Source organism: Sciurus vulgaris (assembly GCF_902686455.1).
Source record: "Sciurus vulgaris genome assembly, chromosome: 15".
Lineage (NCBI taxonomy): Eukaryota > Metazoa > Chordata > Mammalia > Rodentia > Sciuridae > Sciurus > Sciurus vulgaris.
Window position 1 is genome coordinate 9916028 of NC_136476.1, and position 12305 is coordinate 9928332.

General features: G+C 42.3%; 1 protein-coding gene across 1 annotated transcript in view; it reads right to left on the minus strand.

Moving 5' to 3' along the window:
* Positions 1-1560: 1560 nt before the first annotated feature.
* PSAT1 (phosphoserine aminotransferase 1) overlaps positions 1561-12305 on the minus strand; it is a 30349-nt gene continuing 19604 nt past the window's right edge. The window contains exons 8-9 of the mRNA XM_079112104.1: positions 4150-4287; positions 1561-2804 (exon numbers count right to left, since the gene is read on the minus strand). Coding sequence (XP_078968230.1) covers positions 2699-2804; positions 4150-4287 — 244 coding nt within the window. The 3' untranslated portion in view covers positions 1561-2698. The remainder of the gene's footprint in view (positions 2805-4149; positions 4288-12305) is intronic.

Genomic DNA, 12305 nt, shown 5'->3' on the forward strand with positions numbered 1-12305 from the left:
AAGGGCTGGGGACTGAGCTCAGTGGTAGAGCGCATGCCTAGCAGGTGTGAGGCCCTAGGTTCTATCCCCTCTCTATTACTACAAAAAGAAAGGGGGGAAAAAAGGAAACTGAAGGAAAATAAAAAACAATATATTAGAGACTGCCTCTCTCTCTAACTTTACTATTCTAGGCAGCTCAATATGCAACATTCAGGAAGACCTCCCTTAGGACTTTCCATTCATCAAGCAGACAATTATGCAGCACCTCCCAAGGGCAAGGCAGGCTGTCAGGGGCAGGAGAATCTCAATTCCTTCTACACTGCTTTACCCAGAAGGAGACAAGCGGCCACCTCAGTACAGTGAAGAACAGAGCTGGAGATGTTCTGATGGGATAAAAGGGTCACCTGGGTGAAAACAAAGAAAAAAGCACTTGCAGTAGAGACAAATAAGGTTGAGGTAGGCAAGCTACCTTGAAGGCAGGCTGGTTTACTGAGTGCAGGAACCCAGGCTGCCATCATGGCGACACAGCATGGGCAAATGCAAATGCACACCCCATTCCAATAACCATGAACACGGGAGACAAGGGGCCAGGCCAGATGTTATGAAGCTGTGACTATAAGGCTAAGAGGCCTGGGGTTCTGTGTGAATGAACAAGGAGCACAAGGGAAAGCCACAGTCCAGCTGGCTGTGGTGTGAGAGGAGGACAGGGCAGACAAGGCTGCTGAGGCAAGCCACCAGGGCTGACACAACAGAGCTGGCCCTAACCACAGGAAGGGAAAGAAGCCCAGATATGAGCAATGTGGTGCTGTCACAGATGACAGGGACTTACAGTACATGTGAGGACAAAGGCACAGTGGACTCAGCACCACTCACTTGGTTGGATTCCATGGACTGGCTGGCTTTTGCTAAAGGGTTTATTGTGATTATCATTCACATCCTGCATCAGGTACTCATTTTAAACTCTAAATATTCCAGAGATAAGAGGCAGAGTGATTTTACCCCTCCTTTTACAGATGAGAACCCAGCCCAGGAGACTGAGACCTGACCAGGAAACTCAACTAATCCGTGCAGACAGAACAAGCAATCAGTAGAGTTCCCATTACACAATCAAACACGACAGGCAGAGAGCTCAGAATTGTCTCCCTGGCATGTTTCTGAGGTCAGGGGGACAGAGTTCACAGAACTTTACCCAGTGAGCTGGGTCAGAAGGTGGTTTGCTGATAATGTCCATTCCAAAAGCAAATGGAAAGCTTCCGTACTGCACTCGATTTTTAAAACACAGCTGCACAAGATTCAAGTCTTACACCTTAGATTAAATTACACTATTGCATGCTATTTTTAGACTCTAGCTTTCTTATCAAAAGGTTTAAAAAAAAAAAAAAGAAACATTTGTCTAAAAAACAGGTAGAAGAATCATCGACAAGAGTTTAGATATCTCAGGATTTTAATGTTCTTCACATTCAATACAAAATACTGACAACAGATAAACAACAGGGGAAAAGACTCCAGCAAAGATCTTCTGGGACTCACAGTATTGCTCTGTTCACACAATACAAAGAAAACCACCAAGTGAACACAGGATAAGGGAGTCTAACAGATTTTGAGTTTAATGGCATAAATGGAAAACGAAATGCAACCATTTCTTTCACCTATTGAAAGGAGAGTCAAAGTGAATTGTGGAACTTCTAGAATTCTTTCCACGGAGTAGCTTCAAAGGGGAAAGGGCTGAAGAGGGGGGGTACAACTGTTCTTAATTCAGTGCTGTAATGCACAAAGTCAGGAATTTAACAAATTCTAAGCTTATAAATCACTGAGAACCATTTCATCAGAAATACAAATGCACAGAGATATAAATGATGTGGTATTAAAAACAGACCCTACTAAATGAACATTTATATAGTAAGTCACTTTTATCTCTTCAAGAGAATAACAGTATAAAGAAAGACCTGCAGTTTGCCCTTTTGCCTGGCCCTCCAAATGGTCACCAAATAATCAATGTTAACCTTAACCCATTATGTCCCATGATCTCATTTATGAAACACCTAAAAAACTTAAATTGAGCAACAAATGTACCACTTCTGATCATTCTGAAACATTTGTTTTTAAGAGTTTTTTGAGAAAAGTAATAGGTGAATGATTAGTGATAGTACTTATATTATTAATGATATCATTATATTTTAATGATAATATGTTATATAATAAGCTCTAGATTCGGATTTCCAGCCTAATTTAATGCACCTGTGTCAATTTCATTGACATATTTGCAGAATTGAAAACTTGGGACCTAATGGGTTAATCAATAGCTGCAGAACCCAGGAGACCCCACTACTCCCAGATTCTGTACCTGGAAGACCCTCCCACCCTCCATTACTAATTGCAACTGGTATAATTAAGTCCAAGCAAGTTCAAATACTGAGATCTAGCTAGAAAAAGTAGCAGCAAAGACAAAATAGGCTGGAATTCATTAGAAAAGCAACAGGAAGATTTTTTTAAATGCTTCCAGTTTGAGTCAGAATTGAGGTGACTATTAGCATGTGGTCCCATCAACTCTGCAGAGCTGTGGATGTTTTGCTGTTGTTCTTTGAAAACGGAATCTATAATAAACATGTTTATCTGAAAAAAACTTAACCTGTCTGTTGAGTTTTTGTAGCCATTCTCAAATTACGTTAACCTTTGTATACACTGTATAAAAGCAGAGAATATACTGGTTAGGCCTCATTCATAGCTGATGCATCTCCAAAAAATTTTTCATGAAGGTGGCCAGCGTTTCAACATCTTCAGTGGTGACAGCATTGTACAGAGAGACCCGAATGCCTCCCACTGACCTAGAATGACCAAAGAGATTCAATCATTAAGAATTAGAGTATCAGCTGGGTGCAATGGTGCACTCCTATAATCCCAGCATCTCAGAAGACTGAGGTAAGAGGAACACAATGCCAAAGCCAGCCTTAGTAAATTAGCAAGGCCCTGTCTCAAAAAAAAAAAAAAATGAAAAGGATTAAGGATGTGGCTCAATGATAGAGCACCCCTGGGTACAAAAAAAAAAAAAAAAAAATTTAAGCGCATCAGGCTGGTGTTTCAATGGCAGAGCACCTACCCAGCATGCAAGAAGCCCTGGGTTCTATCCACCACAAAAAAAAAAAAAAAAAAAAAAAAAAAGAAGAAGAAAGAGAAAGAAAAAGGAAAAGCATCTAATTTAATATCAACAAACCCTCTGCCTGAGAGCTGTAGCACTGGAGACCAATGATGCCCAACCTCCCACCTGATAACCAGACAGGAAGCACTGAGCTTTCATGTCTGAGTCATTAGAAAAAAAATCTCCCTTATGCAGTGAAGATCCATGCTGCTTACACCTGGATTAACTCAAACTATTCACTCTCGATAAATTAAAAAAAAAAAAAAAAAAAAAAAAAAAAATTGAGAAAAAGGGGGAGAAAAAATATCCATCAATGAAGATGATGATCGTGGGGCTCGGCACCAGGCCACTCATGATCATGCTGCAACAGTGGCAGCCAGTCGGGGATGCGCAGCTCACTGCTACCAGGGTTATGTGTGAGGATGCGTATTTTTTAAGCAGCGTGCAAAATTAATACTCTATTTGGTGTTCAGCTGCAGACACAGTGATGTTCTAACACTAGAAAGGAGTGGTGCCGGGCTCCTCAGACAGAATGGCTGTGAGAGCATTAGAGATTTTCAAAGGTAATTTCTGACAAAACCCCCATGGAAGCTGTGACTCCATTACACTCTCAGCCAGAGAACTGTGCCCTGGGTTCCATAGGAAGGAGGAAGGAACACAACTAAGGCAACTGTTTCCCCCAACAAGTTAACAAACTGCTGCTCCAAGCTGAGAAGGCTCCCAGATTTGTTTTGTTTTGCGTCCGAAAAACAAAACCAAGCCAGGTTTGTGGCACATGCCTGTAATCTCAGTGACTTGGGAGGCTGAGGCAGGAGGATTCCAAGTTTGAGGCCAGCCCAGCAACTTAGTGAGGTCCTAAGGAATTTAGGGAGACCCTGTCTCAAAAATAAAAAAATAAAAAGGCCCAAGGTGTGACTCAGTGGTAAAACGCCCCTGGATTAAATCCCTGGTACCAAAAAAAAAAAAAAAGAAAGAAAGAAAGAAAAAGCAAAAAAACCAAATCTCTAAAGCTTCTGGGTTGGAGGCATACTCACCTATGGCCTTTCAAGGAAATCATATTGAGTTCAAGTGCTTTATCAAGAAATCTTTTCTCTAAATCACTGTCTCCTTTTGCATTGCCAATGCGGAATGGAATATTCATCTTGCTTCTATTTTGGGGCTCCACTGGGCATCTGAAAAACACATTTCATAGTCCAACTACTTTTTTCTGAAATGCACAGGCTGTCATTAAGAAATTTACAAATTCTTAAGAAACATTTTCTAGATGAAAGCAAAAGATTAAAACAAAACCAAAAATCTGTCCCAGGACATTTATAAATTACCTAGAGAGACCAGGCTCTTGCATGTGGAATAGCAGGTTAGCATTCTCCTGTAAGACTTGTATTTATTTTCTGTAAGCCTCAGTTTTCTCAGGTGAATATTGGGAATAATATCTTCAATGCAGGTTAATTGCAATGATTCAGAGGTTCAACAGGCAGGAAGGATCCAACACATGGCAGCCATAAAGCAAGTGTGTATGATCCTTTCTTTGTTCAAATGTAGAGAAATAAGTTTGTCCTAACGGTGACTGGAAGGCTTGAAAATAATGAGCAGCAGTTTATAAAGGGCTTATTACCCTGTGTTGTTCCAAGTTGTGTGACCTTGGGCAAGTTACTTTACATCCCTCCTGTGCCTCACTTTCCTCTCAAAACAGTGAGAACACTAATGGAAACTTACCTCAAGAGTTGTATTAAATAAACTATGTCCGTTTTTTTGTTTGTTTGTTTGTTTGTTTGTTTGTTTGGTACGGGGGATTGAACTCAGGGGCATTCAAACATGAAGCCACATCCCCAGCCTTATTTTGTATTTTATTTAGAAACAGGGTCTCATTGAGTTGCTTAGCACCTCACTTTTGCTGAGGCTGGCTTTGAATTCACAATTCTCCTGCCTCAGCCTCCCGAGCCACTGGGATTACAGGTGTGGGCCACCAGCTCTAAGTGAGTATTAACAGAGAATTTTGAGGGCACGATTCAAATTTTTTAAAAAAGAGTGGGGTGCAGTGGCATATACCTGTAATCGCAGCAACTTCAGAGCCTGAAGCAGGAGGATTTCAAGCTCAAGGCCAACCTCAGCAACTATCAGTCCCTAAGAAACTTAGCAAGACCCTGTCTCTATTATAAAAAGGGCTGGGGATATAGCTCAGTGGTAAATTTAGTGCTGTGGGATTCAATTCTCAATTCCACTCCCCCAAAAATGTTTTTTGTTGTTTTGTTTTTAAAGAGGTAGGGTCTAGTTCTCCACCTTTTGATTCTGGCCTGGCCTTGTTTCTGGCTTTGGCCAAGAAACTGCAAAAGAAGTCATTCTGTGCCACTTTCAAGCTTCAAGAGGCCTCACACCAGTTTCTCTTCTCTCCACCTTCAACATCACTGCAACATCCAGAAGTCTGAGCTAGCAGGGTGGAGGTAAGTAGCCTAGCCATTCGCCAGCAACAACGGCCAGACTTGTGAAACTGTATTAGTTCATCGGGCAGTAGCTCCATCTCCAGATGCCTTCAGTTTTATGAGGGCTCCCGGGACCAGCAGAAGCCCCCAGCTGAGCTCTGCCCAACCTGCTGACCCAAAGAATAAGGAGCACAAAAAAGGGTTACGTCAATAAGTTCTGGAGTGTTCTGTGATTCAGAGATAGATAACTGATATAACGGGTGCAATTTAAAGTAGCATCCAGAACATATCAAATGCTATTTAAGTATCTGTTAAATGCAATAAAATTATCTTTTTACTCCCAGCCTCTTGCCTTAAGGCATATAGAGACTCAAAAATGAATAAGTAATTTTTTCTGGGAAAGATTAGTATCTGACTTCAGTATCTGATTTGGAAAATAAGCAGCCAAAATTATTCTCCACTGACAACCAGAAGAGACAAATGGAAGATGAGTTGAACTGTAACCTGGAATGAAAGAAAAGCAGAACACGTAACCCTCTCTCCCTTTTCTCAGGTACATCTTATTTTATTCTTATACTTCTGTATGTTAGATTCATTAAAATTAAACAGCAAATAAATGCAGCGGGAGAAGCCCCCTGTATGCACATCCATAATACCTGTTACAATTAATAGGAGTCAAGTGCACACCAGCAGGGAGAAGACAGGCAAGAAGGGGAACCAAGGAACTGCAGCAGACTCAGCCCAATTCCAGGCCCCCTCTTCCAGAAGGCAGCAAGTTTCATGGTTGGCATTTAAACTAAATATTCAGTGGCTACCCTCTTTTGATATTCTGCTGCCACAGGGCTCCCAACATGAGGGTCCAATCACAGAGGTGACCCAACAAAAGAGCAACACCCAAGGTAAAAAATTACAAGGAATTAAGGATCTGTACTTAAGAGTTCACCTCCCAAGCCTACCCATCCTATCATGAAAGTAGAAGATATCACAAAGTAATAATGTTATAAAATCTAGAAAGTAAAGTTCAAGTTGCCATCCAAATAGTTACACAGTACCCATGGCCACATGTGGCTAGAACAAGTAAGAGGGAGAAGGAAAAGATCAAGGGGAGTTAACCGATCCCAAACTAGTGAGAAATGCTCCACTCAAGAAGGACTAACAGCCTAAGCCTGCGGATACAGGGCACAGCAAGTAATCCTGCTGAGAAGGCTGACAGGTTTCAGAGGGGATGTGGAAAAGCCAGGACGGGGAGAGGAAGAGGAGGGACATTACAGCAGCTGAAAGACATGGAGGCAGCAGGCAAGTTCTCCAGTTTCCTTAGGGTGTGGGATTCCCAGACAAGGTGGCAGGGAAGACCAGCAGGGCCTGGCCCATTCACTCCACTGGGAATTAGACCAGGTCCTTGAGCAATGAGCAAAAAGTTTGCGCAACAGATCTGAGTTTGAGAAAAAAAGAACTGGCACACAGAGGAGATGGAAGGTGAAGACACTGGGAGACTGAGAGACCTGCTGGAAAACCTTACCAAGAACTTTCTAGGTCAAAATAAACAGGACCTGTCCCAAGCCCAGCACTGGGGAGCCTCAAGTCATTCCCTCACCATCATAATTTAGAGAATGCTGCATTAACTGGGCTCACCAGGCTTCTTTACTGACTTCCTGCGCCTCCTGTGGTGTGAACCCCCAGGGGGAGGCATGCAGGGACAGTTTCTCCCAAACACACCTGCTGAAAACCCTTCCCACAGAGAGGATTAGCATTCCAGAGAGCCCCCTACCCCAAGACACCAGTTCTCCCCAAGTATTGGAGGTTGGCAGGTGAGGGAAAGGACAGCTTCAACAAGAGGCACGCATCTCACAGAGGTGGCAAGGGTCGGTCGGGTGTGTTGGAAAGTGGCAGGCCAGCGGGCAAGGGGTTGACCTGCTCATTTCTGTCCATCCCCTCCAAAAGGATGTATCAGAAACAAACAGGTCAAGGATAGAGAGTACATGCGATGAAAGAAAAGCTCATGAAATATAATCACAGACCTCCATGGTTTGAAGCCAGACAGTCTCCACTTATACAAATCAGAGCCATCTGCATCACACCTTACTCAGAAAATAAATTCTAATCAGTCAGAAAGGTCTAAGCTTCATGTTCATATATGAACACACGACCAGTGTAACTCCACATCATGTACAACCACAAGAATGGGAAGTTATACTCCATGTATGTATAATATGTCAAAATACACTCTACTGTCATGTATAACAAAAAAGAAAAAAAAATTCTAATTTTTTTTTTTAGAAAGGTCTAAGCTGGATCTGATAGTGCATACCTATAATCTCAGTGACTCAGGAAGCTGAGGCAGGAGGTTTTATTAATTTTTAAAAAACCAATTTGAAAACCGTATGTGATTACAAAACTGAGTAAAATTATGAAGCTCTATCATCCCCTTCCCACAGAGGTGGCTATCATTAACAATCTGGTGTGTGCTCACCAGTGCATTTTTAAATATACAAACATGAATATGTGTCAGAATATGTACATATATATACACATGTAAATTATATATCCTTATGTAATATTTACAAATATAATTACAGGTTTCATAAACAGACTAATAGACATGTCCTTTTCTACGCTTCCTTCTTCCTTTTGGCCCGTTGACATACAGACATCTTTCACTGTCTGCTCAGACAACCTTGCCCTCAATGCACCCATTATTCCCTCCTGTGTTCGTCGGCTTTTTTACTGCTGTGACCAAAATACCTGACAAAAACAATTTTAGAGGAAAAGTTTATTGGTGCTCACAGCCTCAGTCTATAGACAGCTGACTCCATTGCTCTGGGCCATCAAGACAGAAGAGTGTGGCAGAAGAAAGCAGCTCAGGACATGACAAGAAGCAGAGAGAAGCTCTGCTCACCAGGAACAAAATGTATACCCCAAAGGCAGGCCCAGTGACAAACCTCCTTAAGCTCTATCCTGCCTGCCTCCAGTTACCACCCCGTCAATGCCTATCAGGGGATTAATGCGCTGACTAGGTTAAGGCTCGACAACTCAATCATTTCACCCTTGAACTTCGTGCACTGTCTCGCACATGAGCTTCTGGGGAACACCTCATATCTAAACCATAACATTTACTATGCATGGATCCTACTTAATTTCCTCCAATCATGACTGACAGGCATGGTGGTGCTCTGCAGATTTTTACTGTCCCGTCCTACAGTGGACCTGCTACAGCTCAATTCTCTGCATACTGCTGCATCCAGCAGGGTACTGAGGGAGGGTAGCTGCCTAGACATAAACATCTCTGCAAGTTTTCTTTGAATTTTGATTTGTATTGCAAACTTGGCCCCAGATTTGTCCAGATTTATACTTCCATCCAAGTGTGGTCCTTTGCCAAACGATCAATTTCTTTTTAATTTCTGCCATTCAAAGGTAAAAAATATCTCATGATTTCAATCTGCATTTCCTAATGAACTAATGAACTTGGGCATTTTTTCATTTGTGTGTTAGCCAGCTATATTTCTTCTGGGTTGTTTACTTAAACCACCTTCTGCCCTAATTTTTTACTTGGTCATCCTTTTCATTCATTTGTGGGTTCTTGCCCAGATTAAGGATGGCAACCTTTCTGTTATATAGTGTTCATTTTTTCTCATATCTGACATTTGTTTTTGCTTTGTCTTCACTATGTAAAATTTTAAGATTTTTTTTAAGATTGAATTTATGAAATTAAATGTCATTTTTTACTTTATTGCTTTTGAGATTAATAGTTTGATTTTAGTTAAGGCCTTCTATATTCCTAGACTTAAAAGATTCACCAGCAGTTTTTTTCTTGGTATTAGAGACTAAACCCAGGAACCCAGGGGCACTGTACCCCTGAGCTTCATTCCCATGGCCTTTCATTTTTTTGTTTTTATTTTGAGACAGGGTCTCACTAAGTTGCTGAGGTTGGTCTCAAACTTGTGATCCTCCTGCCTCAGTCTCCCAAGTCACTGGGATTACAGGTGAGCACCACCGCAACCAGCTTAGAACTTCCTGACTAATTAGAATTTATTTTTGAGTATGGCATGAAGCAAATAACGCTAATTTGTTTAAATGCACCATCATAGCTTCAAACAGCATGTTAGGAATATACTTTTCATCTAATGTAACACAGCTGATTCCCAAGTAAGCCCGGCCATTTATGAACTCCTTCAACTGATCTATTATCTATCCCTGTGCTAGTACCCCAGTTTAAATTAACAAGGCTTTATACAACTATAATAGATTTTGTGCAAAGTTCACCCTGTAACGTTTTCTTTTAAAAGTTTTTCAGCCATCCTCCTGCATTAACTCAAACAGGTGGACATTTGGATTGATTTCTAGATATTTTATAATTTTTTTTTTTTTTTTTGATACCAAGGATTGAACCCAAGGGTGTTTAAACAGAGCTACATCCCGAGCCCTTTTCATTTTTTTTCTTTTTTTTTTTTTTTTTTGCGGTGCTGGGGATTGAGCTTGTGCTTTCGAGGTGAGCACTCTACCAACTGAGCTATATCCTCAGCCCATTATTTTTTATTTTGATACAGAGTCTCACTAAGTTGCTTAGGGCCTCACTATATTGCTGAGGCTGGCACTGAACTTGCAATCCCCCTGCCTCAGCCTCCTGAGCAACTGGGATTACAGGCATGTGCCACCAAGCCTGGCAATATCTTATAATTCTGTGTCTGTTGTGAATTCCATCCTTACTGCATGTTTGATACTTGTGGAGAATGGAATCACAACTGACTTTACACACCGAGTTCTTCTGCACTTGATCATTTCTAAGGTTTTTCTGCTGGTTCTTGCACTTTTAATACAGAAAGTCACCCCATCTGCAATCTGTGATTTTTTTTTTTTTCCTTTCTTTGGTGTAGTAATTAAAGAGCCACACATGCCTTAGAAAGAGCCCCCACGGTGCCCACCCTCCACACGTTCATACCCAGGCCAATCCTACTTCCCACGTGTGACTTTATCCAGTCTGGGCATCTATCAGACATGCTTCCTGTCTACTTCACAGGACAGCGATGGCAATAAATGCAATCCTACGTGTAAAGTGCCTAGTACTCCACCTGCTTCATTTTAGTTTAGTCTTCACTAGACCTATCACATGCTTCCTTCTCTTTCCTAAGAAGGCAACCAAGGTAATCTCACATCTGGATAAGGAATATGACACTTGAACATCCATATTATGATGATAGAGTTAATATCTGATGTCTGTTAAGCACCGTGTCAGGAACATCCAAAGTGCTTTACGCGGTTAACAACCACAAATAGTAATACTAAGAGCCAGCATGTGAGGACTGCTCAACAAGGTGCCACCATTAATGAGAGGCAAATTAACCAGCACAAGCCAATCCTCTTAACCCGCTTATATACACTCTATAGCACAGGCATTGTCACTTAATTCTCATGACAAGACACATGTGCCATTATTATACCCCCTGCACAGATGAGGAAACTGAGGCTTAAGGCAATCAAGTCATCTGCCTAAGGTCACATGCCAATAGGTAGCAACATGGGACTCTGAGGCCCAAGACTCTATGCTGTCCTGCCCGGGTGGACTCAACTCCAGGTTGCCAATGCCATGGGACTGGTTAGGCTATGGAATGAACTTGGAGACTTCAAGGATTGTCTCATCTAGTTTCAGAGGTCCCGTCAAGTGACTAGTTGATTGTTGCAGTCCCCAGCAAGCCACTCAGAGAGAATCAGGCCTTACAAGTTAGGGAGCACAAAGGGAGAAGAGGTTCATGACAAAGATAAAAAGGAGAAGCGAAGACAACAGTAAAGTGCAAATCAAGATCTGTCTTTCAGTATTCAGGACCATCTTGCCAAACTATTTCCACAGTTTAAAAGAAGAATAAAGAATTTCCTGAGAGCTCAGTGGTGCACAGGAACAGCTAGAGAGTCTCCCGCTTTCAGTAAACAGAGGAGTACTCTGGACTCCAGTAACAAGGTCCCTTAGGACCCATCAGCCTGGGATGACATTTTCTAGGCAGGTGACTGACAGGGTGACTGGAGTCCTCCAATTTTATGTCTATACTCCTCCTGAGAAATAGTGGAGCCACTGCTAATAGACTGTTCTCCACTCCACAATAACCACCAAATGTTCCCATGCATTCAAGTTCTGAGCACTTCTGGGAAGTCAGGGATGGTGATTTATTCTTCTGGGTATCTCAGGAGCCTAGACCAAGGTTAGCCCAGAGTGGGTAGTCAGGAGCCATCTGCAGGACAGATGGAGAGGTGAACAGATGAATAGGTAGATGGGTGGGTGAATGAGTGACTGGCTAGATGGCTGAGTGAATGGGTGCACAGGAAAGTAGATAGATGGGTGGACAGATGAATGAAGAAATGGCCCAACACATCTCAGACTTCTCCATGACTTTCCTTTCAATCCAAGCATAAGCCATTGCCACCAGGCGGCCCATTATCTGCTCCCCAACACACTGTGTTTCTTCCCTCAGTGTCTTTGTGGGATCTTCCCTGCCTTCCTAAATACCTACAAGTACTTCGCCCACTTCTCTGCCTAATTCTACTCACACCAAGGCTCCATCCAAAAGCTCTCCCTCCCCCTCCAACCCAACAATATCACCCTGTTCCAAGTTCACGCCACATTCCTTAGCCCTTGGCCCTGAACTTCCTGGACCACTTCCTGCTAATCATGCATCACTCCTGTAAGCACCGATATCCCCACCTCCACATACAGAGGGTAGGATGGAAGCTTCCTCAAGACCAAGCCTGTGTTGCACAGAACTACAGAGTAGGCAGGAATGTGC